Source organism: Sciurus carolinensis, chromosome 19 (assembly GCF_902686445.1).
Source record: "Sciurus carolinensis chromosome 19, mSciCar1.2, whole genome shotgun sequence".
Classification (NCBI taxonomy): domain Eukaryota; kingdom Metazoa; phylum Chordata; class Mammalia; order Rodentia; family Sciuridae; genus Sciurus; species Sciurus carolinensis.
This window is the reverse complement of record NC_062231.1, coordinates 13,856,019-13,882,672: the sequence shown is the minus strand read 5'-3', so window position 1 is coordinate 13,882,672 and position 26,654 is coordinate 13,856,019. Positions and strand designations below refer to the sequence as shown.

General features: G+C 39.3%; 1 protein-coding gene across 2 annotated transcripts in view; it reads left to right on the top strand.

The window, feature by feature from the left end:
* The window catches only part of Atg7 (autophagy related 7), a 241,864-nt gene that overhangs the window by 127,561 nt on the left and 87,649 nt on the right, over window positions 1–26,654 (top strand). For both annotated transcript variants that reach the window (XM_047535017.1, XM_047535016.1), the window contains one exon: window positions 8,085–8,207. In XM_047535017.1, the coding sequence (XP_047390973.1) occupies window positions 8,085–8,207 (123 nt within the window). The remainder of the gene's footprint in view (window positions 1–8,084; window positions 8,208–26,654) is intronic.

The following is a 26,654-nucleotide window of genomic DNA, read 5'->3' as shown; positions in this document are numbered from 1 at the left end:
GATGCTGCTTTTCGTGGGGTTTTTATTGGGTTTATGATGTTGAGGTAGTTTCCTCCTGTTCCTAGTTTACTGTTTTGTTTTTTTTTTTTTTTAATCAAGGAGGAGTGTTGAATTTTTTCCAACGCTTTTCTTACATCAAATGACATAATCATGTGAGGTTTTCTCCCCCTTCATTCTGTTAATATGGTGTGTTACATTGATTGGTGTTAATATGTTGAACCATCCTTGTATTCCAGGAATAAATCTCACTTGATCATTAACACACTTTGAATATATTGCTTTTAACTTATGATTTTATATTTAGAAAACTCCAAAGATTCCACACCAAAAAAATAAAACTGTTTGAACTAGTAAACAAATTTAGCAAACTGGCAAGATGTAAAGTCAATGCACAGATTGATGTATTTGTTGAGGATTTTTGTATCAATGTTCATTAATGATATTCTGCAGTTTTCTTATAGTGTTTTTGGCTTTGTGACCAGGGTACTGCTGGTCACATAGAATGAGTTAGAATGTGTTTCCTCTCCATTTTTTTTTTTTAATTGAAAAAGAGTATCAGTTCTTTAAATGTTTGGTAGGATTCACCAGTAAAGCAGTTAGGTCCAAGGTTTTTGTTCATCAGGAGATGATTATTACTGATTCAATCTTCTACCTGGTCATAGGTCTATTCAGATTTTCTATTTTCTTTGTGATTAGTCTTCTAGATTTTATATTCCTAGGAATTTGTCTGTTTCATCCAGGTGTATGGTATTATATTTTTATTGCAAATTTCACTTGTTAACTGCTGGTATATTGGAAGATAATTGATTTTTTTTTATGTTAGCCACGTATCTTGCAGCCCTGGTATAATCACCTGTTTAGCAATTTTTTGATTGATTCCTTCAGATTTTCAACACAGACGTGCCACTGTATTATATACATTTTGAAAAGTTGTGTTTTAATTTGCAATTAGTTTAAGAATAGCAAAATTATTTTGAGATTTTTGTCTTTGATCCATGTGTTTTTTTTTAAAGCACCTTTTAAACTTTATTTATTTTTTAATGTGGTGCTGAGGATCAAACCCCTCCCACATGCTAGGCAAGAGCTCTACCACAGAGCCACAACCCCGTCCCAGACCCATGTGTTATTTAGAAATGTTTTTAAATCTTGTGTATTTTGGGAATTGTCAGTTATCATTAATGTTTAATTTCTGTTGTGGTCTGAGAGCATACATTGTATGCTTTCTATTTTAAATATATTAAAGGAATGTTTTATGTCCCTTATGTGGTCTGTCTAGGTGAAAGTTCTATCTGAGCTTGAGAAGACTGTTCTGGTATTGGATGAAGTAATCATAGAGGTCAATTGTATCCAATTGATTGGCTATTTTGAATTGAAGTGTGTCCTTATTTTAATTTTCTGCCTGCTGGATCTCTCCATTTCTGATAAGAGGGTTGTTGAAGACTCCAATTATAATGGAGTCATCTATTTCTCCTTGCTGTTCTACTGGTTTTTGCTTTAGGTATTTGGATTCTCCGTTATTAGATACATACACATTAAGGATTGTTTTGTCTTCTTGGGAGAACTAACCACTTTGCCCTTATAGAATGCCTCTCCTCATCTGTTCTCTTTGCTTCTTTTGAAGTCTTCTCTGTCTGAAATTAATATAGATATTCTCATTGTCTTTTGATTAGTGTTATCATGGTATATTTTTCTTCATTTAATTTGAATCTACTTTTGCTTTATATTTAGAGTTTTTAGACAATGTATAGTTGGGTTGGGTTTTGTTTTGTTTTGTTTTGTTTTTATTCTGACAATCTTTTTTCTTTGTGGGGTAGGTCTTTCGTGATTGAACCCAGGGTCTCAAGCATGCTAAGCATGTGCTCTACCACTGACCTACACTCTCAGCTCAGTCTCTTTTAATTGCTATATTTAAAGTATTGACATTCATAATGATTACTGATAGTTTTTCCTTAGCATCCCTGGAAGATTAGTACCAGGACCTTGCCCCACCCCCCCAGGAATACCAAAATATGTAGATGCTCCAGTGCCTTAAAAAAATGGCATAGTGGGCTGGGGTTATAGCTCAGTTGGTAGAGTGCTTGCCTTGCAAGCACAATGCCCAGGGTTCAAATCCCCAGCACCGCAAAAAAAAAAAAAAAAAAAAAAAAGCATAGTGTTTGTATATAACCTCTGCACTTCCTCCCATATACTGTAAATCATCTTTAGATTACTTATAACACCTAAAACATCATCATAAATGCTCTTTAAATAGTTGTTATACTGTACTGTTTATCGAGTAATGATGAAAAAATCTGTACATGTTCAATATAGATGCAGTTGCTTTTTTCTTTGAATATTTTCTATCTGTGGTTGGTCATATCTGCAGATACAGAACCCTTAAATATGGAGGACCAACTATAGTTGCATTAATATCCATTTTATTGGTTACTATTCTCCATTCCTTGCCCTTGTTCTTTGTTCCTATTTTTGTCTATCCCTTTTTGTCTATCTTTTGTGGTTTTAATTGTGCATTTTATGATACCATTTTTTCTTTTTTCTTTTTATCTTATCAGTCATACTTATTGTTTCACCATTTTTATTAATTGCCTTATAGTTTGTAATACGTAGCAACCACTAATTAAAGCCTACTTTCAGATAACACTGTACCACTTAACAGGTAATGTGAGTACCTTAAAATAACAAAATCATCCTAATTCCTAGGCCTTGTATCATTGCTGTCATTCATTTCACTTATAGATAAACATATATATGTACACATGAGTGCTATTTGTGTAAGCATACATAAACATGTTGTTGCCATCATTCTGAATAGACTGTTAGACTAATTAAAAATTAGAAAAATGAGTTTTTATTTTACCTTTATTTATTCTTTCTTTGATATCCTTCCTTTCTGTAGATCTGAGTTTCTGACCCATGTTATTTCCTTCTCTATAATGAACTACTTTTTTAACATTGCTTTCAAGACAGACCTACCAGCAACAAATTCCCCAAGTTTTTGTCTGAGAAAGTCTTTATTTCTCCTTCATTTCTGAAGTATAGTTTCCCAGGGTACAGAGTTATAGGTTGGTGGGCTTTTTCTTTCAATACTTTAAACATTTCACTCCGTTCTCCTCTTTCTTGAATGGTTTCTGCTAATTTCTTTTGCTCATCTATAGGCAAGGTAATTTTTTCCTCTGGTTTCTTGGTGGATTTTTTTCTTTATATTTGATTTTCTGTAATTTGAAGATGTTGTGTCTAGGTGTAGCTTTTTTATCCTTTATCCTGCTTTGTGTTCTGTGGTCTCCGAATCTGTAGTTTGGTGTTTGGTATTAGTTTGAGGAAATTCTCAGTCATTATTGTTTCAAATATTTTTGTACCTTTCTCTCTTTCCTTTGGTATTCGTATTTTGTATGTTACCCCTTTTGCAGTTGTCCTACAGTTCTTGGATTTTTTTTTTAATCTTTTTTTGTTTTTGTTGTTTGTTTTGTTTTTTTTCTCTTTGATTTTTGACTTTGGAAATTTCTACTGATTTAATCTCAAATTCAGACATTATTTTCTGAGCTATGTCCAGTCTACTAATGAACCCATCAAAGGCTTTAATTTCTGTAACATATTTCTGAGCTCTAGAATTTTGTTTTGTTCTTTCTTAGGATTTCCATCTCCCTGCTCATGTTTCCATCTGTTTTTGCATGTCTATTTTATCAATTAGCACCCTTAACATATTAACCATGGTTGTGTTAAATTCCCTGATAATTTCAACATTCTTGCCATGTTTGGTTCTGATGCTTGCTCTATTTCTTCAAACTGTTTCTTTGCCTTTAATATGCCTTATTTCTTGCTTGCCAGACATTAGGTACTGGGGAACAGCTATAAATAGGCCTTTAATGATGTGGTGGTAAGGTGTAGGGGGAGGGGTAGTACTCTAGGTCTTATGAGTTCTGTCTTTTAGTGAGCCTGTGCCTCCGCCTTTAATGTCTCTTAGCTCCCCCTCCCATGATACTCTGTATCCACCCATCTGTCTCTGCAATTTGCCTAGGGGAAGTAATCTTTTGCCTTATGACTTCAAATAAAATATTTAGAATATGTACACATGTATATTTATAAATCATCAAGAGCAAGCATCAAGAGCAAAAGACAAGAGACTTTGAACAAGAGGTTTATAGAAACGGTGTTTGCTTCCCCCTTTGAAAATACACAGCATTTTTTTTTTTTTTTTCTTTTATGGAGAGCTTGCTTCCTGGGATCCTTGTTTTAAGAATATAGGCCAAGAGTGGTAGTGCATGCCTGTGGCCCCAGCTATTCTAAAGGCTGAAGCAGGAGAATCATTTGATTCCATAAGTTTGAGCCAAGTCTGGGCAGTATAACAAGACCCCATATCAGAAAAAAAGAAAAAAAAAGACAAACTTTGAATCCCTTTTGCTTCTTATAAAATGAAAATCATTATGGGTGTGGTCAGGAGATCTTTGACCTTATGAAAGATATTTTCCAGAGATTTCCCCCCAATTGGAAGTTTATAGAGGGTCTTAAATGCCTAGCTGGAGATTATGGGTCTTCATGTGGTAAAGAATAAGGAGTCACCAAAAGCTGAGCAAGTGATGCTCCTAGGGTCTGGCACAAGCTAGAGAAGCTCTCACCACTACAGTTGTGGTTAAGGAGAGATTCTTCCATCTTAGTCCAGCGGTGTATGTTTGTACATGTCATAAATGAAGAAAACCTAGGCTTATGAAACTTTAGATGAAGGAAAATTGTGGATCAGGAAAGGATCCATATCTTTATTCCAAGAGTGATTATAACTTCTTTATGTAGCAAACTCTTTAGAGTAATATAACCCCATAAGATGTAATATGTACATTACATAATATGTGTTCTCAGGACCATGTATTATATAATTCACTTAAGACACTTAAGAAACATAAGGTATTTTAAGTGCACCAACAAGCTGCTCAGATTTATTGTAACAGCATCTTTTCTGTGTGTGTGTGTGTGTGTGTGTGTGTGTGTGTGTGTGTGTGTCTTGGATAGTTTTAAACATTTTCCCCTCTAAGAAGATTAAAGTGTTTATAGCAGGGGCAAAATCCTCATACCTTTTATAAGCTGCTTATTGTTGTAACACAGATTAACTTCACAGCACATAAAGAGAATACTGGAAAACACTTGTATGATTAAATATGCCCCTAGAGGATTAAGTTTTTCCACATAATTTTCAGCCAATGCTATTAATAATGTTTCAGCATTAAACTTTCTGTACATCCTGATTCCCTGTGCTTTGTTCTGCCCTTCTGTTAGTTTTTCCACTGTCAGATTTGTGGCATTACAGAATTATCTTTGGAAACATGGACTTCAAATCTGAAAGTTTTATGAGGTCCAACAAAGTATCATGTCTGGAATTATTCCACTTTTTTTCCCCCTAAGTTTTTGTCCATTTCAAACTTATTCCTTCTTTTATTTTAGTAGAATTCTGGCATAAAGGAGCTATTTACCAAGCTTAGGGGTTCACTCAGAAATAAGTTGATTATTAAATACAAAGTATTTATCATTTTGAAAAAGGTCATTTAATTTTCATGTACATTCTTCCTGAGATAACATCCTGGTTTATAAGGAATCTCATTATTACTGAGGGATTATTTATTAAATGCCTTTTTATCCAGGCCTTGGTTGTCCAATTAATTTCCTGTGGCTAATCAGCCTGAGACTTGACTTCGTGGGTGCCCTGCCCCTCCAGCTCTCCAGGGTTCCCAGCCTCTGATCCCACTGCCTACAGGTCATCTTTCCTTACCAGCCTGGGACTGTTCTCTGGTCCTTCGCTGGTGCTCACCAGCCCCTCTGTATCTCTAGTCTTGTGTCTGTTACCTTTTTCCTGCCAGTCCCCAGGGTCTGGGCTTTGATGGGTTCTTAATCATCTTTTCCCAAATACTTTTCTGTCCTAAGTCGGGGCTCAGATTGCTGGCACAGTGATGTGCTTTCAGCTTCCCCTCTCATAGCATCCCCATTCCGCACATGCTCCATGGCCCTCCCATCCTCTTCTGGCAGCAAATGATCTGTGCCTGCTGCTGAGATCCGAGTTCCTCTGTCCCTGATGTCCTGCCTCCCTGACTTTTTTCACGATAGCACCTTTGCTCACCCTGACCTCACTGCCTGTGCCTTGGGGAGAGCGGCCAACCTCTTCATCAGTGTCTCAGGATTTTCTCCTCTGCCTCTTTGGAACCCTTTCTCTGATACTGAATATAAAATTTCCATACTATTTAAGTAATATATGCACATGGTTTTAAGGATTCAAGTATCTTAGGTTGAGTATCAGAAATGCTTACTACCATAAGTGTTTCAGATTTTGGAATATTTATATATCTTAGAGTTCATAAAATTCATTTATGTTTCCTATATACCTATGCATACAGTCTAAAGGTAACTTTATACAGTATTTTTGCTGTACCTTTGTTATGACAGATTTACTGCTTGAGGTCAGGTGTGGAATTTTCCGTTGTATCATGTCAACACTCAAAAAATTTTGAATTTTGAAGCATTTTGAATTTTATATTTTCATATTAAGAAGCCTAAACCTATAGAATAAAAGAATATTTGCTATTTGCTTTCTACAGTTTATAGTTCCTGTGATCATTGATCCCTAACTGTGACAATCATTTTTGTTTCTAAGAACTCGTTACTTTGCTCATTGTTCTCTTAGCAAGTCTATTGACCTTTTATCTTCTTATTTTTTATTATGATTCCACAACTCATTATTTATTTTACTGTGAGCGTACGCTTAAGTGGTTTCTAGTTTGGGACTATCGTGAATAGTGCTGCTATGGACACTTGCACTTATGTCTTCTGATGCACATATGTATGCATTTTTGTTTAGTGTATGAGTAGAATTGCTGGATTATAGTGTGTTAAACTTCTAAAGTGATTTGTTTCATTTTACACTTCTGTGAGAGTCCTGGCTGTTTTGCATCTTTGTCAGCACTTGGTATTTTCTGTGTTTTTCATTTTTTCATTTTGGGTAGGTTTAAAAATACATTTGGTTAGCTGGTATGTCACATTTGTGACAAAATCATTTTGTCCCTCCCTTTCCTGTGATCCTTTAAATTTCTTTTTCTTGACTCTTCCTCCATCTGGTATTTCTTTTCTATCGAATGAACTTTAGAATCACTAATCTGGAGTCTTCTAGAGTTTTTGGTGAATTTACATGAAATTTTATTTGGGAAAAATTGGGATCTGAACTGGAAAATGATATTGATATTCTAAGAAGGATAAAAGTGATAAATACTAAGCTCACCCAGTTTTTTGCCCACCGGGTTGCCTCATTATCTCTTTTAGAGATGATTTTTCTAAATTTTCCTTTTAGTTTCACTTCTGATAAGTTTGTTAGTCAGCTTTCCATCAATGTGCCCAAATACCTTAGAAAAACAATTTATAAGGAAGAAAAGCAGCTGGGCACAGTGGCACATGCCTAAGCTCCCAGCAGCTCAGGAGGCTAAGACGAGAGGATTGCAAGTTTGAGGACAGCCTCAGCAACCTATCAAGATCCTATCTCACAATAAAAAATGAAAAGGACTGAGGCTATAGCTCAGTGGCATAGTGCCCCTAGGTTCAGTGCCCAGTACCACCATCCCCCACTGCCAAAAAAGGAGGAAAGATTTATTTTGACTCATGGGGTCAGAGGTCATTCACTTGGTTCTGCTGTTTGGGGGCCTATGGTAAGGTGTACCATCATGGTACAGAGCCTCTCTCATGGCAGCCAGAAGCAGAAAGGAGAAAAATTAAGGGGATGCAAACAAAATATACCTTTCAAGGGCCTGTGTGACCTACTTCCTCCAAGGAGGCCCCACCTCCTAAACTTATCACCACTCCCAATAACCTATTAAAGCTGTTAATTCATCAATAGATTAATCCACTGATGAGGTTAGAACCCTCATGATCCAGTCATATCCCGAGGGCCCCTCCTCTGGACATTGCCACCTCTCATGTATTAAGCAAGCCTTTGATACATAAGATTCAGGGGGACATTTCAGATACAAACATAAAAAGTGCTTGTTAGAAATGAAAGTCTTCTAATATGCATTTAAAATCTGCAACTCCCTTTCTAAAAATACAATTATTTTTTACAGGTTCTTGATCAGTACGAACGAGAGGGATTTAATTTCCTAGCGAAGGTGTTTAATTCTTCACATTCCTTCTTAGAAGACTTGACTGGTCTCACATTGCTACATCAAGAGACCCAAGCTGCCGAGGTAAGAACAAAACAAGCTTTCTATGCTGAGGAATGGTATTTGAAACCTATTTGATATTTGCCTTTATGGAAAAAGGTAGAAGGCAATTAATTTTGACCTTTTTTCTGAGAGCTCATATCACTAAGTGAGTCTGCTAGTTATGAGAATCTTCAGCATTCACTGACAATGGTGTGTGCACTGTCCATTTGCTGCCTAATGCACAAAATTAATGATAAAGTACAGGTTATTGATTTGTATGTACCTCTCGTCCATACTGAAGATGTGCATGAGTGTGGCCATTGGAGAGCATCCAATGTCTGTGCATCAAAATGCAAGTTAGCAAAGATGGTGGGCTTTGCCATGGTCTTTAGAAACAACACACCTGGCTTGTATGTCAAAATTTGGTCAGTCATCTTAGGCACTAAATGCTACTATAAAATGGCTTCCCCTATCACAACCAGGGGGAGTCATGATTTGTTTCTCAGCTAGAATATTTTACAGCTCTTTATTTCCCGGATCATTGCAACCCACCCCCCCAAGACTGAGTTTAAAAAATAGCTTATCATTTTGTTTTTTTTCCATATGTTTGGTGTTCTTAGAAAATGGAGTGCTGTACGGTGATGGAGCTATTCGGGTCACTAGGAAAAATGTACAGTTCCTCAAAATGGGTGACTAAGTGAGATCAACATCTCCTAAACCAGCATTTTCCCCCTTCAGCACCTGGGTTAAGACGCTGTTAGGAGAAATGGGGCCTGTCACAGCATTTCTACAAGTTGCATAAGGAAAACATTGACTTCCTGTGTCTGCAGAAGTGGTACAGGTGCTGAGTTGCTATTAGTCCTGTTTGCTGGAAAATTCCCCACAACAGGTTGTGTATCCTCACCCCTGGGGAACGCTCCAAGTGGTCAGTAAGTAGATGGCCAGGCCCAATACTGGACCAGCCAAATGTGAAAAGGTTGCTGTTAGGAGGAGTGAAGCTGGCACTGAGTATAGGAAACCATGTGGAAATAGCAGAGTGGAACTCCTTAGAGCTTTAAGTGGATAAAGGTGATATTTTCAGATACTCCAGGGAATGGAGCCAGCACACGTACAGTGCTAGACTTAGAATGGAAACTTATTCTTCTTTAACTTGCTTTGGTGTCATGTGGGCATTAAACAGACACATTCTTCCACTAATGGTCAGTGGTTAGAACCCTAGGGAATCTCTTCTCTTCAGTTTCAGGAGATGAATGGCATCTTTGTGGGACTTTGAGTGACTCTGACATTTTCTCCCAGGGCTGTGATTGAGATCCCAAACAAGGCTCAGAACATGTGGATTGTGGCCACTATTTTGTCTTTTGAGCAGTGCCATCCTGCCTGTTGGTGTGGGAGAAGTAACAGAGATCCGTGCAAACATGCAATCACTTGATGAGATGGCCGGGGGAGTTTTGCCACCCAGCTAGAAATAGTTTATATATTTCTCTTTGGTTGGCTGGAAAAATTGCAACTTGAAATTGAACCACTTTTCACTCTACTAAACAGAGCACATACAAGGATAATGGTCAGATTCATTGATTGAACCTGTTGTGTTTTGTTTTTTCATTGGTCAAATGTTAATAGCCTTTTTGGAAATTTACAAAAGAAGGGGAAATTTAAGAGAGCAATGGTGACTTAATGGGTGGTGGGTCAGGAGGGGCATGGTTTCATCTACAAGCCTGAGTTTTCTTTTTGAATATTCCACCATTAAGTTATATTTATTGTTCTGAAATCATAAGCCACACATCAGATTTTAGAGATGATAAACTAGTTGGCCTATGAGCCAGATGTGGCTTGTAGTACTGGTGTTTTTGGCCTGCCCTGTGTGTTAAATGCTGAACACAGCCAACACTGGAAAATCACGAGTTTTACATAAAAGTCTGGATTTTCCCATTTCAACTTCTTTGAAAAAATCAGATCTGGCAACTATAGTCCCACATTCCTTCATAGTGATGCTCAGCTAGAGCTGAGAATGACATTTTATAGATCACTAATGCACTTGATACAGTCTGAAGATGTAAAACATCTTCTGTGAAGGGCTGGGGTGTGGCTCCGTGGTATTGTGCTTGCTTAGCAGGCACTAGGTCTGGCATTGGACTTCCAACAAAGTACACACACAACTACCAAAAAAAAAAAAAAAAAAAAACTCTTCATTCTACAACTATCTCAGTCCCCTGTTCCCTTCCTGGAGACTGGCACACTTGTTAGTTTTTTGCCCAGAGCTATTCTTGGAATATTTTCCATTTATTTGCTGCTGTGCAGTTGATGACACTTATAGGTATTTGGGTTTGTAACCCCTTGCAATAGAAAAAAATTATTATTTTCTTTAACAGCTCTAAACAGGACTGTTTTAAGAGATGGGCTTAACACAGAAAATACAGTCTTACTGGAGGACTTAATAGCAATAAAAATCATTGTCCTACCTATATCATTTTATATTACTATGAAAAATGTGTGTGCTTGTAAGCAAAATAAATATATATCAAAAAATAAACCTATCTATGTAAAGGTAGTGTTTTGATTTATGTACTTGATTTCCAGTGCCTTGACATATATTCAGTGATGAAAGTACAGAAGTTGGCTAGGCATGGTGGTGCACACCTATAATCCCAGCAACTGGGGTGACTGAGAGAGGAGGTTTGCAAGTTTAAGGCCAACTCAGCAACTTAGGGAGACCCTCAGCAATTTAGTGAGATTCTGTCCCAAAATAAAAAGTAAAAAGGTCTAGGGATGTGGCTCAGTGGTAAAATGCCCTGGGTTAAATTCCCAGTACCAAAAAACAAACCACAGAAATCTACCCTCCATACAGAAAAGCTCCAACTTATTTATATAAGCACCAGCATTAGAATTGCAAAAGATTCAACCAGATAGTTATATGTGACAATATCATTGTATACCTTGTTTAAATTAAAAAATGTATATATACATATGTTATACATATAAGTATATGTATGTATATGTTATATGTATATAAACATAGTATCAGAAATCATCTCAGGTAGGGATGATTTTAAGGTAATGGAGTGAGTAAGAACAACTGGTGGCATTGTAGAAGGATGAAGTGGGAAGCTGGAGGGAAGTTAAGGACTGTTAAATCTGCCAGAAAAAGGAAAATTATCTTCTGTTTAGCACAAAGAGGAGAGGCTATAAAACCTAGGGTATAATTTTATATAAGTTTAAATGAGAAATATGTGTGGTTTAAATGAGATTAATGTTATCTCAGGTTACATGTTGAAAAATTTAAATACACTCATCACAGAGCCATTTGCCTTTGCCAATGCTAGAGTTCATAACGAAGGGACCTCAGACAGGCATCTGTATTCTTTGTCTGTAACCTGTCTGGTTGCCAAATTATAACTCATGAGGCATTAGAAGACCCTGTAGAGGAAGGGCTCCACTCAATCCCCCACCCTCTTAAAATGTTGCCAGGTAAATTAGATAATTCTTTACCTTTATTTCCAAGGCCCTTAATGAGAATGGTTTTGGGTCTTTATGGATTGGCTCTGATTTCTTATTCTTTCTCCATCTCTCTTTATCTTATTTGGCGCCTAAAAAATGGCCTTAAAATGTTAAACAGTAAGATGTTCAAGTCATAACTGTTCAGGAGTTTGCCAATTTTTTTTTAAATTGCTGCGTCGGTTGAAGAAGGTCTAAATCAAACATGTGAATGCCTTAGCCATGTTTCACAAAATGTGCTGACTTACCCTCCTAGGGTTATTTCTCACCCTGTGGATGAAATGTCAGTTTGCACGTATTTTCTTTGTTCCATCTGTGGGTTCACCATTGTGCTGTGAGAAATACTAAAATATTTTCCAACCTAATCTGGCTTTAGAGAAAAGACTGATTTATTAGAGAGTTAATAATAGGAGCCATATTGGAATATCCTTGAGAATTTAAAATTCCCAAATTCAAATTCCCATAGCTCAATTTCTCTTAAATCCTTCACCCTCATTGTTGAAAGTCTTCAAGTTCCATGATTCCAGGATTAATTTAGGCTATATTTTATTTCCTTGCCTTGACAATATTATCAGCATTTGATATTGTATATTACAGTTGTGATTTCAGGGTTTTATTTATGACAAACGTTAATTTGCATTTTTGTTCAGTTTTTTGTAACCAAAATTTTGTTCTGCATATGTAAGGATTAATAAGCAATCATTTAAAAAGAAAGTTTAGCAGCAACGGTAACATAGGCTGTAAAATCATATTCAGGCTGACAGAAAGGAACAGAACTGAACCGATGGGTTCATCATGAACTAAAATTCAGATTCTGACTCATCCTACAAAATTCAGAATTCTAGAAAATAGAATGTCCATTTCTCTCATAGCAAGAAAGTCATATGAAAAACATTAGAGTCATGTGATAGGACTTCGTTGGCACAGCAGTTTACTATTCAGCAAAGTAAATAACACAATTAACAAGTGTTTCTGCTGGGCCTTTTGCACTTACACTGAGTTTTTGGCCTCTCCCCCTCACAGCTGGTTTTGATTTGGTTCCTGTGGAATTTTTTTTGTTTTGTTTTGTGTTTAATAACAGTCAGATATTTATGTACAGCTTCATCAAGAACCTCCGATGACAAATATGCCTTTGGAGGCCAGTAGAACTGTGGGAAACCCCGTGTCAGCACTCAGACCTGTTTCCAATGGAGAGAGAGCGCTCTGGGAGCTGACCTCGCCTGTTCACGAGTCCAGTTCTCTTTTCCCAGAGTCCTCTGCAACTCTCTTCCAACCTGTGCTGGCCCATCCTGGGACTCCGCCCTGCCTTGATTTTTTCTTATGAAGCAATCCCTCAAGACACAGCCTTGGCCCTTGCTCCTAAGTGAAGGGAGGAGAGGCAGAAACAGCAGGCAGAAAGCCATTTATTTCTTAGGTTGGAAACTAGAGCCTGGTTTTTGAACTAAAGCTTGGCAGTATCTCATTCAGAACTCCCTTTATAAAATGTGTCCCTCTTGCTGTCAGAGTTATCTACAGGGATTTGAGATGTTTAGATAAGTTGGTATTAGGGAAGGATCCAGTTGGAGAATAGACAGTGAAGTCTGGGAAGAGCTCCCCACCCCTCAAAACAAGTCTTGGCTGGCATAATCCACTTGGAGGCCTATGGGAGAGAGAAGGGGGAAATCATAAATGCTGAAAGCAAAGCAGAGATTAAAAAATAGAACCCAGGAATTGAGTCCTCCATGAATTTTAGTCCTGGTTCTGCTAGTGTTCTCATGAGTGACCTTGGATGAATAAAATCACATGGTTTGTACATCTGTTTCACCACCTCAAACAAGAAGGTTGAACCGTATGTTGAATATACCAGGTATAACAAAGAAATAAACAGATGGTTCAGTTTTTAAATCAAGATGCTTTAAAATACATCAAAGTTACTACCTGTTAATGCATCTCATAAATAAATGTCTTCTGGTATCTATTTTATCTGACTGCCATTGTTGGAAACATTTTTGAACACAGTCTTTTGAGATTTCGGTCTACTTTGGGCCTTAACAGAACATTTCTCGTAACTTTGTATTAATTGGTGAATAGAGGTATGTATAAATCTAGAATGATATAGTCCAGCCTAATAACTTAGCTCATATTTCAGACTTTGTGCCCAGGACTTTTGACTTCTTCATAGAGTCAGGTTGACCCTAGTCATAGTTAAATATATTCATAAAACAAGCCACTCCTTACCCTTCAGCACAACTTCTGAAGTTGAGTTCCAGAGCTCCCTGATTTTAAGTATTGGCAGCATCCTTAGAATGCTACACATTTACTATCTAAGGAATTTCTTTAACAAACAACTATACAGTATGATAATCTCAGGGTGCATGTGAGCAGCCTGAGCTGTGGCCTGATCAGGAAGTCTGAGTTCATATCCCAGCTCGTGTATGGTGTAGGTCGTGCTAGGCAGGACCCTGAGCAGTAGCCCTTGGGTGAGATTTTGAGTGATTAACCTCATTGACCTCATTTTACTCACTTGCAGAATAGAATTAATAATTTCTATTCCTCCAAATTACCATGAGCTGTTAAACCAAGAAAGCACCTAACAAAAGGGAAAAAAAAATATAAATTGGACCATATCAAAATTTAAGTCTTTTGTGCACAAGATACTTAGGAAGAAAATGAAAAACTAAGTCACAGAATGGGAGAAAATAGCTTTATATAAGTCATATCTGTTAAGGGACTGATATTCAGAGTATATAGGGAATTCTTATAATTTGGTGCTAAAAAAGACATATAGCTTAAGTAATATAATTTAAATATGCATTTCTCCAAAGAAAATATTTGAATGTTCAGTAATTACATGAGATGGTGCTCAGCATCATTAGCCATCAGAGAAAGGCAAATCAAAACCACTGAGAAACCAGTGGTGCGTACCTATAATCCAGCAACTCAGGAGGCTAAGGCAGGAGAATCATAAGTTTGAGGCCAGCCTCAGCAGCTTAGTGAGACACAACCTCAAAATGACAAGGACTGGGGATGTGACTTTTTCTTGGGTTTAATCCCCAGTAACAAAAAACAAAACACAATACTAAAAGATGCCACTTTATACCCATTAAGATGACTAAAATAAAAGACAATAACAAGTGTCGACAAAGTTGGAGAGAAATTGGAACTCTCATATATTACTGGTGGGAGTGTAAAATACTTCAGCCACTTTAGAAACTGTTTAGCAGGTTTTTGAAAAAAAGTTAAACACATAATTACCAGATGGCCCAAGAATGCCATTCCTAGATATATAGCCAAGAGAAGCAAAAACTTGTGCACACAAAGACTCATACAATTCAAGAAACTAGAAGAAAGAATTTTGAATGTTTTCATCCTAAAGCAGTGATAAAAAAGTGTTCAAGGACATATATATGTTTAACCTGATTTGAACTTTACACAATGCATGTATCAAAATATCAGCTGTTACCCCATTAATATGTACAATTCTTATGTTTTATTTATTTATATGTGATGCTGAGAACTGAACCCAGTGCCTTACACATGCCAGGCAAGCTCTCTACCACTGAGCTACAACCCCAGCCCCAATTCTTAGGTTTTATGTATTAGTTAAATTCAATTTAAATTAAAAAATTATACACAAATGCTTATAACACTATTATGCATAGGAGTAGGAAATTAGAAACAACCCAGATGCCCATCAACTGATACATGAATAAAAAAAGGTGGACATTACACTGGAATAGTAGTAGAATATCATTGGCAATAAAAAGTTAAAAAAAAAATTACTGATACTTGCCCTAGTATGGATGCACCTTGAAAGCATTATGCGAAAAAAGCCAATTATGACAGGCCATATATTCAATAATTTCATTTGTATGAAATGCCTAGAATTTTAAAATCTGTAAAGTCAAAAGGTAGAACGTGGTTGGTTATAGGGGCTTGGGGACAAAATGAGGAGTGACTACTTGGTAAGGGTTCCTCATAGAGGCCATGAAATGTTCTAATTTTAGACAGTGGTGTTGGTTGCACAACTGTGAACACATTATAACCGTTGAATCATACACTTTCAATGGATGAATTAATTTGGTATGTGGATTGTGACTCAGTAAAGATGTTTTAAAAGCAAGCAACCATACAGCCCTTACGCGTGTGGTTGGGCCTTCCTGTCTTCTCTTTCTGGCTCTGTCTGCTTGCAGTGTTCATTTTCTGTCTGACTCACTGTGGAAGAACATGCACTCACAGCTTGTAGGAATGGATTTTGCGTAGCTCATGACAATAATCTCTTCCATTTTTGTTGTACTTCAACCTTCAAAGCACTGGTCTCCGCATACCTCAGCAGCAGCATGGAAGGGGCCCACTGGCTAAATGCAAGTGTTGGGTGTTTTCTGGGAGGGGGCAGAATCAAGATGTCAGTTACAGCAACAAGTAGAGAGAGGGGTTAGGGAAGAAGGGAGCACTTTGTGGCCTACTTTTGTTAAGTTTCTACAAGTGTTTCAAAGATGCAGCTCCCAACTTGGGTCTCAATTTTTAAAAAAAATATTTTTTCCAGTTGTAAATGGGTACAATACCATTTATGTATGTATGTATGTATGTATTTATTTACATACGTATGTCAGTAGTGCTGAGGATCCAGCCCAGTACCTCATGCCTGCTAGGCAAGCTACAGCCCCACCCCTGATTCTCAATTTTTTTTTTTTTTTTTTTTTTTTTTTTTTTGTGCTGGGGATCGAACCCAGGGCCTTGTACTTGCAAGGCAAGCACTCTACCGACTGAGCTATCTCCCCAGCCCCCCAATTTTTTAAATTTCCCTTTTACCACGGAGTTTTCTTTGCTTTTCTACCTGGATTCAACAATTAACATTTCACCACACTTGGTTTATCTCATTGTTACTCTCTGCTCACTCACTCATTCTCCTACATATTTTCTCTTTATCGGAAAGCCCGTTCTGTACATGGTGACACCTTACCCTTTGTATCATGAATCTGCTAAGAATGTGTATACCATTATCATAGAACAAGGAACTGATTCCATAATACCACATAAAATCCCGTACATGTCTAGATTTTCCCCATAATTCACAGAATTTTTAGCCATTTGCTTTTTTCCTTTACTTGGGAACTTTGTACTTAAAATATTTTTATGATGTTTAACCACCTAGTATAGATAAACTCAAGTGTATCTTTTCAACTCCCTTGATACCCTGTCCCTCCCCTCTGAAGGTGGAGCCAAGATCCTGGAGGTACCCTTCAGCAGAGGTCCTGCTGCTCCAGCAGGTCTCTCCAGGGACCACCAGGGCATGCTGGTCTGATCAGGACAGCCCTAGGAGACAGCCATTCCTGAGCACTGCCTCTTGCTCATTCAAACCCAGTGTCTCATGTTTTTGAGAAGATAGGAATAGATCTGTGAAGACTATTTTCAGTACTTGGAAAAGCCAAATAGAAACAAAACTTTGAAGAGACGAGAAGATTACATTGACCATTGAGACTGCTTTGTTTTGTTTTACATCCATTTCTGTTGATTCAGAGGTGAAAAGGAACATTGATTTCCTTGACTGAGTCAGAAGCTCTGATGGACGGTTACATGTGCCTTTGAATTATTAAGACAGTGAGATCAGTGAGTGGGTTGGAGGAGTTTTTCAAGATGGAATCTATGAGTGAGAAAGTGAAAACTAAGGGAATTTGGGGATAGGCAGAGAGTCTCTGGCCCAGGGCACAACTGAGCCCAGCTTCCTGGTTGTGTATCGATGGTGGAGGGATCCCCTGGAGGTGTTCCTACAGTTTGCCCTGTGAGTGTTCTTCTAGAGGCTGTATTTTTACAGCTGACCCTTCTCTCTTGCAAGCCTAACAGCTGCTATGTGTTGAATTTGGGGGGGTTCCATATTTTGAGACTGTAAAATTAAATTGACCTGTGGTTCTAAGATCTTAGTTTTAATCCATCTTTCTTCTCAGTTAGCTGTGGGGAATCAGGGTGGGAGGCAATGTGAAATCTCCTAAGGTGTGTATGTTTTTTAAATATTGTTGATATTTTATCACAGCTTCTATCAGCCAACCAATACTTATCGACCTTTTGCTGTGTTCATTACACTATGGGAACCAAAGATTTAGAAGCCAGCCCTTCAGAAGCCTGGCATGTGTAGAGGGGAGGTAAGATGGAAAAGTAACAGAAACTGCAGGCTGGGCATATGTGGAGTCCTACTTGTGGTGCAGGCACTTCTGCAGGATCTCAGGGAGTCAGGTGAGGAGAGGGCTCCAGGAGAGAGCCGGGTTTGGAGGTAGTCCTTGGAGTTTGGAACTCCAGGTGTAAGAAAGGAGAACTAGAGAAGGGATTCCAGAATGTCCCATGGAAGGAGAGCATCTGAGATCCCTGACGCAAAGTGCTAAGAGGTAAAATAACCAATGCGATTTCTTTATCAATAAACTTGGCATCTCTGTACCCACCTTTTGATGACACAGGTGTTAAGGATCAGAGAAGTGAATTGATAAATTCACTGGACAGTGTTGTCCTGTTGCTACTGAGCTGCGCTGTTTATTTACCTGGATTGAGAATTGTTGGTCTTCGACTTGTTTAGATCATTGTGAACTGTCTTCTGGAGTATTTTTACCAATTGAAATGATTACAGTAGTATATGGGAGTTTCAGTGGCTCTGTATCCTTGCCAAGATCTTGCTACCATCACGTTTAGGTTCTTGCCGACCTGTTGAGTATATAACATTATCTCGTTAGGCTTTTGATCTGCATTTTCCTGATCATCAGTGAGGTTAAACTTCTTAAGTCTTATTGTTTACTTAGATTCCTCTTCCCTGATGGTTTATTTCTCTACTTCATCTCTAAAAGTTTTTGTATGTTCTACTTCTGTAGATCCTGTTAAAAGAAAGCACAACAGAATGACCTAGTTTGTCACTCGCAAAATATGATGGAGCCCCACAGTCTATCCCAATCCCAGGTGAGCTGTGCGACTTGGTCAGAGTCCCACACCTCTGGCTTCCATGTCCTTCTTCACTAAACAGAAGTATTGACTGGCTTTAGAGCAGTGTTTCTCTGGCCTGGCTTCCATTCAGAAAGGTCTGGAAGCCTTTTTTAAAAACATCAATATTTAGACCACACCTGCACCAGAAAGCCTGACTCAGTCCAATTAGAAATCACCAAATCCTTCCCAACCTAACTTTCTGTGATAATGATAGAATAAGTCTTTAATGCCTGGATTTCGTGGTTTTGATTCCTGTGCACACCCTAAATTAACCCAAGTTTTCAGTTCTGAGACTATTTCAATGAAATTGAACAGGTTGATTAAAATAGTTTGAAAATAAAAATCTACAAGGAATTATATAATTATATCATTGTCATTAATAGTATTAATTATGCCATTAATAATAATATTGTCACTAGTTATTCACCTATTACTTTTCTCAGGAGAACTCTAAAAACATAAAAACTTTATTTCAAAGTTAACAGAAGTGAGATAAGTGTTGCTCAACTTAAGTTTTTGGGGTGTTAAGTTTTGGGGTACAGGGTCCCACGTACAGATTACCTATGCCAGAGAACTATTTCTCTGTAAGACCAAAATGTATTTTTTAAATGAGATATAAAAAAAAAAAGGAAATTCCTTCAGTCTATAGAGGAAACTTGGTGTCGGCACCCAAAATACTTCTTTGTAGCTGCTTTACTTTCAGCACTAACAGGGTTTTCTTAAATTACTGCCTTCGATAGCAACATATCCATCCGAGGATAATGTTAAGACATCACACATGAGCCTTAAAAAGACCGAAATGCACATCAGGTCACCGTATCTGGACAGAGCACAAGCTTGACAAGGCTGAGTTTATGAATCTCTGACCTGTAACTTCCTCCTATAAGATTCCATCGCATTGCCAGGGCCTAACGTCTGAATACGGTTGGTTGGGGGACTGTTCAGTCTTGGAACCAGGGAACAACCAAGGTGAACCAGGTGTGTTCCAGGAGCAGCTAAGACATTGCCCACCAGGACTGGGCTGTGGGCTGGTGGTTTTGGGGGCCAGTGAGGGGGCACTGTGAGAGGCATCACATGATTCCTTGCACCTCTACATGTCTTCATAATAGAAAGTTTCTAAGATTCCCAACAGGTCAGTGATGTTTTCCTTTTTTCTTTTCTTTTCTTTTTTTCTTTTTTTTTTTTTTTGTACTAGGGATTGAATGGAATGGTGCTTTATCACTGAGCTACTTCCTCGGCCCTTCTTATTGTTTATTTTGAGATAAGGTCTCACTAAGTTACTGAGGGCATTGCTAACTTGTTGAGTTTGGCCTTGAACTTGAGATTCTCCTGCCTTGGCTTCTAGGGCCATCTGCCACTAATAACTATATTGCATGTAATCATTGGCACCTTGTTTTTTTTTTTAGAGCATGCTTACTTGCATCTGCTTAATTAATCATCATAGCAATAATCTTTAGTAAAAAGCTTTTTGTAGCAATCTAGACCCTTGTTACAAATAACAAAACTCAAAACTCCACCTAGTTTTGCATAAAATAATAATTTATTGCTTCATGGAACTAGGCCGTAGATTTCTGTGCTCTAGGATTCTAGACAGGGGGATTTCATGACAAGACCAACTTTGTCATCTCTGTACTCTTTTTCAACTTTATTCTTTCTCACTGCCAATAGATTTTCTTTTTCTTTTTCCATGTAGCAATAAACAGTTCCAGGCAGTTCTAAAATCTCATTTTTCATTTAAGAGCATCTTTCAGTGGCTCTAAAAAAAAAAAAAAAAAAAAAAAAAAAAAAAAAAAATCCCAGATAAGGACTGTGATTAACCAAGCTTGGGTCACCTGCATTCTCTGGACCACTTACAGTAGTTGGAGAAGGGCTTGCACTGATTGGCCAGCTTGCTCTAGGGCAGGGTGTATGACTGGAACCTCCTTCAGAATCATGTGGTTGGAATGACAAGGGAACAGGGCCCCCAGAGGAGGGGTGGATGTGGGTGGGTGGGTGCTGGTCCCTTATAAGTCCATTTTACTCTTAATTCTCTCATGTCTGTTTGTGTCCCCACTAAATACTTCTTTCCTGAGAGCAATTCAGAATAAGGAGTTCAGTGCTAGTTGTGAAATTCCAGTCCCCAGATTTGCCCACAGGTTTGATTTATGCTGCTTTCTGCCTTTACCCCCATCTTATCAAACCACAGACACCAGGAAAGAATTATTTATTCACCAAGTCTCTTAACAAACTATCTGCACAGCATCCTATAACACCACCCCTCAGAATTTTCTCTAAGAATAGGTCACAGCACATCTTCCTTCCTCCACAGCACCCAGAAGATTCCTTCTAGGTACATATTCAGCCCTTTGTCTTTGCAAACTCCTGCATGCCATCATGAGACCACAGGTTTTGGGGTGGCTAAGGCAAGTGCTTCTGACCAAGTGTGATCGCAGGGATGGGGAGCCTGAGACCAGCATGCAGCTTCATCTTTTGACCCAGAAGTCCATGGTAATTAACAGCATCTTCACTTCAGGACATATACCTTTAGTCTGCTCAGCAGTCAAAAAAAAAAAAAAAAAGAAAAGAAAAGAAAATTACTTGCCATGCCGAAACTTGTTGACAAGCCCAGATCTGTAATTAGGAACATAAACGATACAATACAGGCCTCACACAAATGAACAGTTGTGGGGTGTTATGGGCCCCTGTGGATTATTTGGCTGAAGAGAAGGAAGGAGGAGAGGCTGGTTGCTGTTGAACAAATTGCTACCAGATGTAGATTTCAATAAACACCACACTGTTGCTCCCCTGCCCGAAGGTGCTATGAATTTCTTGAGGCAACAGAGCAATCAGTAAATTGGGGACACTTCCAGGATGAATGGAGCCCTCCCAGTGTTCCCTGTCCCTGGATGTTTGTCTGTCAAATACAAGGAGTCTCTCTCTCCTGCCTGAGGTTTTGCACCAGTGTAATGTCCAGACAGTAGCAACCTAAAAGAAGCTTGAAACAGGGGTTCAAAAAAACAGCATCACAGGGTGGAGGGTGGACATAGGCAGAGACTGCTTACATCAGCACATACTCAGATCCTGCCTTGTGCCACGTGGTGGACAAAGCACACCCACCCTCCCTTCACTGAGCAGAAAAATGGAAGGGAATCGGCCATGAAAGCAGTGGCTGCATAAAGGACCAGCCTTCAGATGGTGGCGAGGGAGTGAAGTGCCAGCCTGTAACATGGAGACTGAGTGTCTACCTTCACCAATTTCTGCCATGAGCCAGGCAAAACATGAGCCTGAGATTGGGGGGTGTGGAGGACTGGAATTCCAGAACCTTCTTACCACTTTGTTGTACCTCTGAGGGAATGGAGAGGAGAGATTTACTGAGATTGGGGTAGGGAGAGAGAAACGTGATAGATTTTAGTTGAGGATACTGTCAAGCCTCTCATGGCTGTGGAATGGAGTGATTCTAGATGTAGGGGTTTTTCTTTCCCTCCTCCTAGTTTGACACTCTTAATTTAAAAAAAAAAAAAAAAATCAAGCACCAAATGCATGGTTTGCCTAAACAGAGGTTTGGATCACTAGCCACAGGGTTTCTCACCACCAGTCTCTGGAGGGCAGGGACCACACCTTTCCCCCACTTTGTTTGTGCTCTCATGTCTGACAGGTGCCATGAGAGGAGTTTGCACACAAATCCTCAGAAAAAGACACAGTGGTTGAATGACAGGAGAAAATAAAACAGTTGTACATGGAAAAACTCATTGGCTACAGAGAACATGTGATCATTGTGAGTTGCATGGGAGGGTGTAGGGGTGCGGATCCCTTTGGAAGTCCTGGAGTTGAAATCAGTTCTACAGCATCAGGTCTGAACTCAGCCTTTCACTGACACAGCTCTGCCTTGCCTTGACCTCCTGGGGGTTTCCCATGCCACCAGGGTAGTCTCTTCCTCCTCCAGACAATGATGATGTAATGGCTGACCTCCAGGGCCCACTGTGTTCCATGGTATACTAAACATTCATTAGAATTATCTCATTTGGTCTTTATCACTTTATTCCACAGATAAGGAAGTTGAGGCACATGGAGTCACTGTAGTTTGACTCCAGAACCTGTGTTGTTTACCACTTTGTAGTGGGTCTCTTGCATTTAAGTTGGATCTACCAATAACCAGTAGAATAACTTTTCTAAATGACAGACCTTCATGTGTGGCATGGTTTTCACAATCTATATTCTTTGTTCTCCAGATTTGTGCTTGAGTAGGTCATCATGTTCCATGGTTCCTACCTCTTCAGATCAGAAACTCATTTTTACCAGTGCATGAAGATTCCTGGGGACGGACTATCACAAACCAAACTCACAAGAGAGAGATGTACAAACTAGGCTCTGGAGTTTGTCCTGCCTGCCACTCCTCATACACATGAGGAGACTCTTGATAATTTGAGGGTTCATTGTTCATTCTGTGGAGTTTTTCAGAGAGTTCACCTTGCTGATTTCTAGACAGTAGCAGAGACATTAAGAAATTTTTAACACGTTGAGATACCCTTTTCAGCTCCATGTGACCCCCTGCTAGCCTCTTTGAACGTTCTTCCAGAGTTACATAAGTTCCAGCTTTTTTAGTTAAAATCGTATTTGCCAAGACAACACTTTATCACTTTGACTGGAAATCAGAAGTTTCCAATCCCTTTTCTTGGATCTCATCAAATGAAAGACCCCCACAAGTGACTGTTGTCCTCCTGGGTGTCTCAGCTCTTATCCCATTCTCCAAAGATAACCTTATTTTTGAGGCTGTGGTACACTCTCCTCGTTTGTGCTTAATCAACCTGGCAAAGGACAATCTAGAATACCTTATTGGAAACCCAGAAGAACAATTTCTTCAGCCTTAATGAAAAGAAAAAGACCAATTGGGCTCATGCATTTAACACAACCACAAACTTCTGAATCTTTACCAAGGGGACTCCTTTATGAAAAGAGAGGGTCAGATACATGTACTTCCTGAGATGGTCTGGGTTCCCAGGACTACTTGGAGCTTGGTGGCATCACCCTGATAGGGCCCAACCCAGCCAAGGGCCCTTTTGGCCCAAGTGCATCCCTGGTATGAAAGGCCTCTTGTTTGCATGACTTTTGTGTCCAACAGAAAACCCTGAGAGGTCTCCAAGCAGTAGGTGTTTGTTGTTGGACTGAGAAAGCCGAGAGCATACAATCTGCAGTGCCATACCCAGCGTACGAACTGGCATCTGCAGAAAATACAACAAATATTTACAAAAGAAAGAAAATGAGATTCTTTTTCTATGAAATGTTCAAAATAAGCAAGTCCATAGAGACATAAAATAGATTAGTAGTTACTAGGGACTTTGGTGGGAGGTGGTTTGGGGACAAAAGGGAATCACTGCTCATCACATGCTCTTGTTTTGGGGTTATGAACATGTTCTACAATTGGATAATGGTGACAGTTGCACAACTCTGTGAACATACTATAAACCACTGACTGATACACTTTTTAAAAAATATTTTTTAGTTGTAGAAGGACACAAGGCTTTTATTTTTATGTGGTGCTGAAGATTGAACCTGGTGCCTCACACATGCTAGGCAAGTGCTCTATCACTGAGCAACCGCAGCCCCCACTGACTGGTACACTTTAAATGGGTTAGTTTATGGTATGTGAATTATATTTTTTAAATGAAGGAGAAGGTGAAACCCATTAAAAGGTCGATGGGCACTTAGGCAGACAATATGACTGGGGAAAGAAGAGGGAGTTCTGTAAAGGAAATTCCATCCTGCTAATCTGAGATAGTCAAGTACTTTGGAGTTATCCCTGGAAGAATGGAGAGCCAGTTAATGTAGCTCATTTGCAAAGATCATTAGGAAGACTGTTTTAAAACTCACGTCCCCTTAAAGGTGAAGATTCATTAGGATTAGGGACTCTGCTTTACAGAGTAAAGTAGAAGAGATCAACAATTTTTTGGATAAGAAACATTATTAGTGTTAAGACCCACTCCACATTTCTCAAACATTTATTGAGCTCATACTGTGATGCCAGCCCAAGGCAAGATCAATTAACTTTTTTTTTTTTTCGGGGTGGGGGGGACTGGGATTGAACTGAGGGGTGCTCTATCACTGAACTGTATTCCCAGCCCTTCTTATTTTTTTATTTTGAGACAAGGCCTTGCTAAGTTGCAGAGGCTGGTCTCAAACTTGCAATCCTCCTGCCCAAGTAGCTGGGATTTTAAGTGTTCGCCACCATGTCTAGTGGAAGGACCATTTCTTATCTGCAGGAAGTGCACAGTCTTGTGGGCCATAGCAGATCCAGTGAAGAACAAACCAATCAGAGAATGCTCACTTGAGCGTTCTGTTAAGATCCATAAAGGGTAATGGGAGCAAATAGTCCCTCCTTTCTTAACAAGCATGGAGCACCTACATCTCTTTCCACCATGCCTGGAGAGAGCCACACTCAAATTGAAAGTTTCCCTTCCTGTACTGAAGGAAGGGAGCAGTCAGCTTAATGTTGAGGTTGCTGAGAGTTCTCTAGATTGCTCTGGAGGAGAGCAGACAGGGTCATGGAGAGCCCTGCATGTCCTTAGGGTATGGAAAGCCTCATCCACAAGCTTTAACTTTTTATTCCACCTAGAAACAAGCCAAGATGTTGCAGAGTAATTCTGGGTAATCCAGAGCCATCTTTGCAAAAGATAATACCAGAAAACTCAGAGGGATAAAAAGAAGTGCTTGCTAAAAAAGAATATTTCCCAGCCTCTGTTGTTCCTCAGAGCCAACAATAGCAGAACTTCAGCATGTAATGAGAGCAAGAAAGGGAGCTGCTAGAAAAGGGTGGAGGAGGCGGTGGAGGAGGAGAAGGCTATTTAAAAGACCCTAAAGTGCTGCAGCTGTTTGGGATAGTTTTACTTATTTCGGGGATGTTCCAAGCCCTTTGTCTTCTATGTGGAGTGAATTCATTTGGCTCTCTGGTGAGTCATCCTGCCCACAAATAATTCGTCTTCAAGTAGCCCTTAAGAGAGTAGATGGCTCACATTGCATCGTAGGGACTGGCCATTGCGTGTCCCTTCCCTGGGTGGACTGAACTGCACCTGCCTGTATCTACTTGTCCAGGCTTCTCAGGTCTGAGCACACCCTCGGTGACAGGGGAGTGCCAGAGGCAACATCTGGAGCCAAGGAAGGTGTGTGAAGGAAGGATAAGGACCACCTCTACCCAGCTTAGTTCTTAATGGGGATCTTCAGCCAGGTCTAGGAACCAGACTGACTCAAGACAGGCTAACAGGAGATAACCATACAATTTTTGACATGTACATGGGACCCTCACAAGAAAGTGAAGACCCAGAGAAATGGACAACACAGAAAGCTTTTAAATAATTTAGGTGAAGGATTACAAACTCATGAAGAAGTATTAAGACAGAAGGGTCTGGGTCAGCAGGTGGGGTAAAGTTTGTGTAGTTAATCTGCACAGGTCCATTGTAGAGTCAGTACCCAGGCACATGGCAAGGGTCATTTCCTCCCTTGGTACAGAGAAGCCTTCTTTCTCATGAGAATTTTCTGGTTTGCTATGGGTATGAAAAGGTCAGCTCAGATGGCTCTTTCTGTGATTGCTGCTTCTCAGGTGCCCTTGCCTTGAAGTAGTCCACATACCACACTGGCATATTTTGGAGTGGTATGCCCTTAGTCCCTCTACTGGAAGTTCATTTTCCACAGGCCTGGGTCAGCCTGCTGCTCCACCCTGGAGCTTTCTAGATGTCATAGACACAATCTTTTCTCACAAGGGTCTTAGGAAAATTGTGTAGGAAGAAATAGATAGCACCAGAGGAAATTCTGTTTGGGTAAATGTTTTCATTTCCACTTGGATCTTGCTCAATTCAGCTTTTCCCTTTAGATAGTATGTTTTTTGTTTTGTTTGTTTTACAACTGAGCCAGCAGATCTGGCCAGGGGTTTTATTCAGGTTTCTCTGCAGGGACACTGAGTGCTTCATAGTAGAGACTAGAATGGTTCTCTTGGGCTGGGGATGTAGGTTTGGTGGTAGAGCAAGTCCTCAGTGTGTGCACAGCCCTGAGTTCCATCCCCAGCACTGAAAAGAGGAAAGAAAAAAA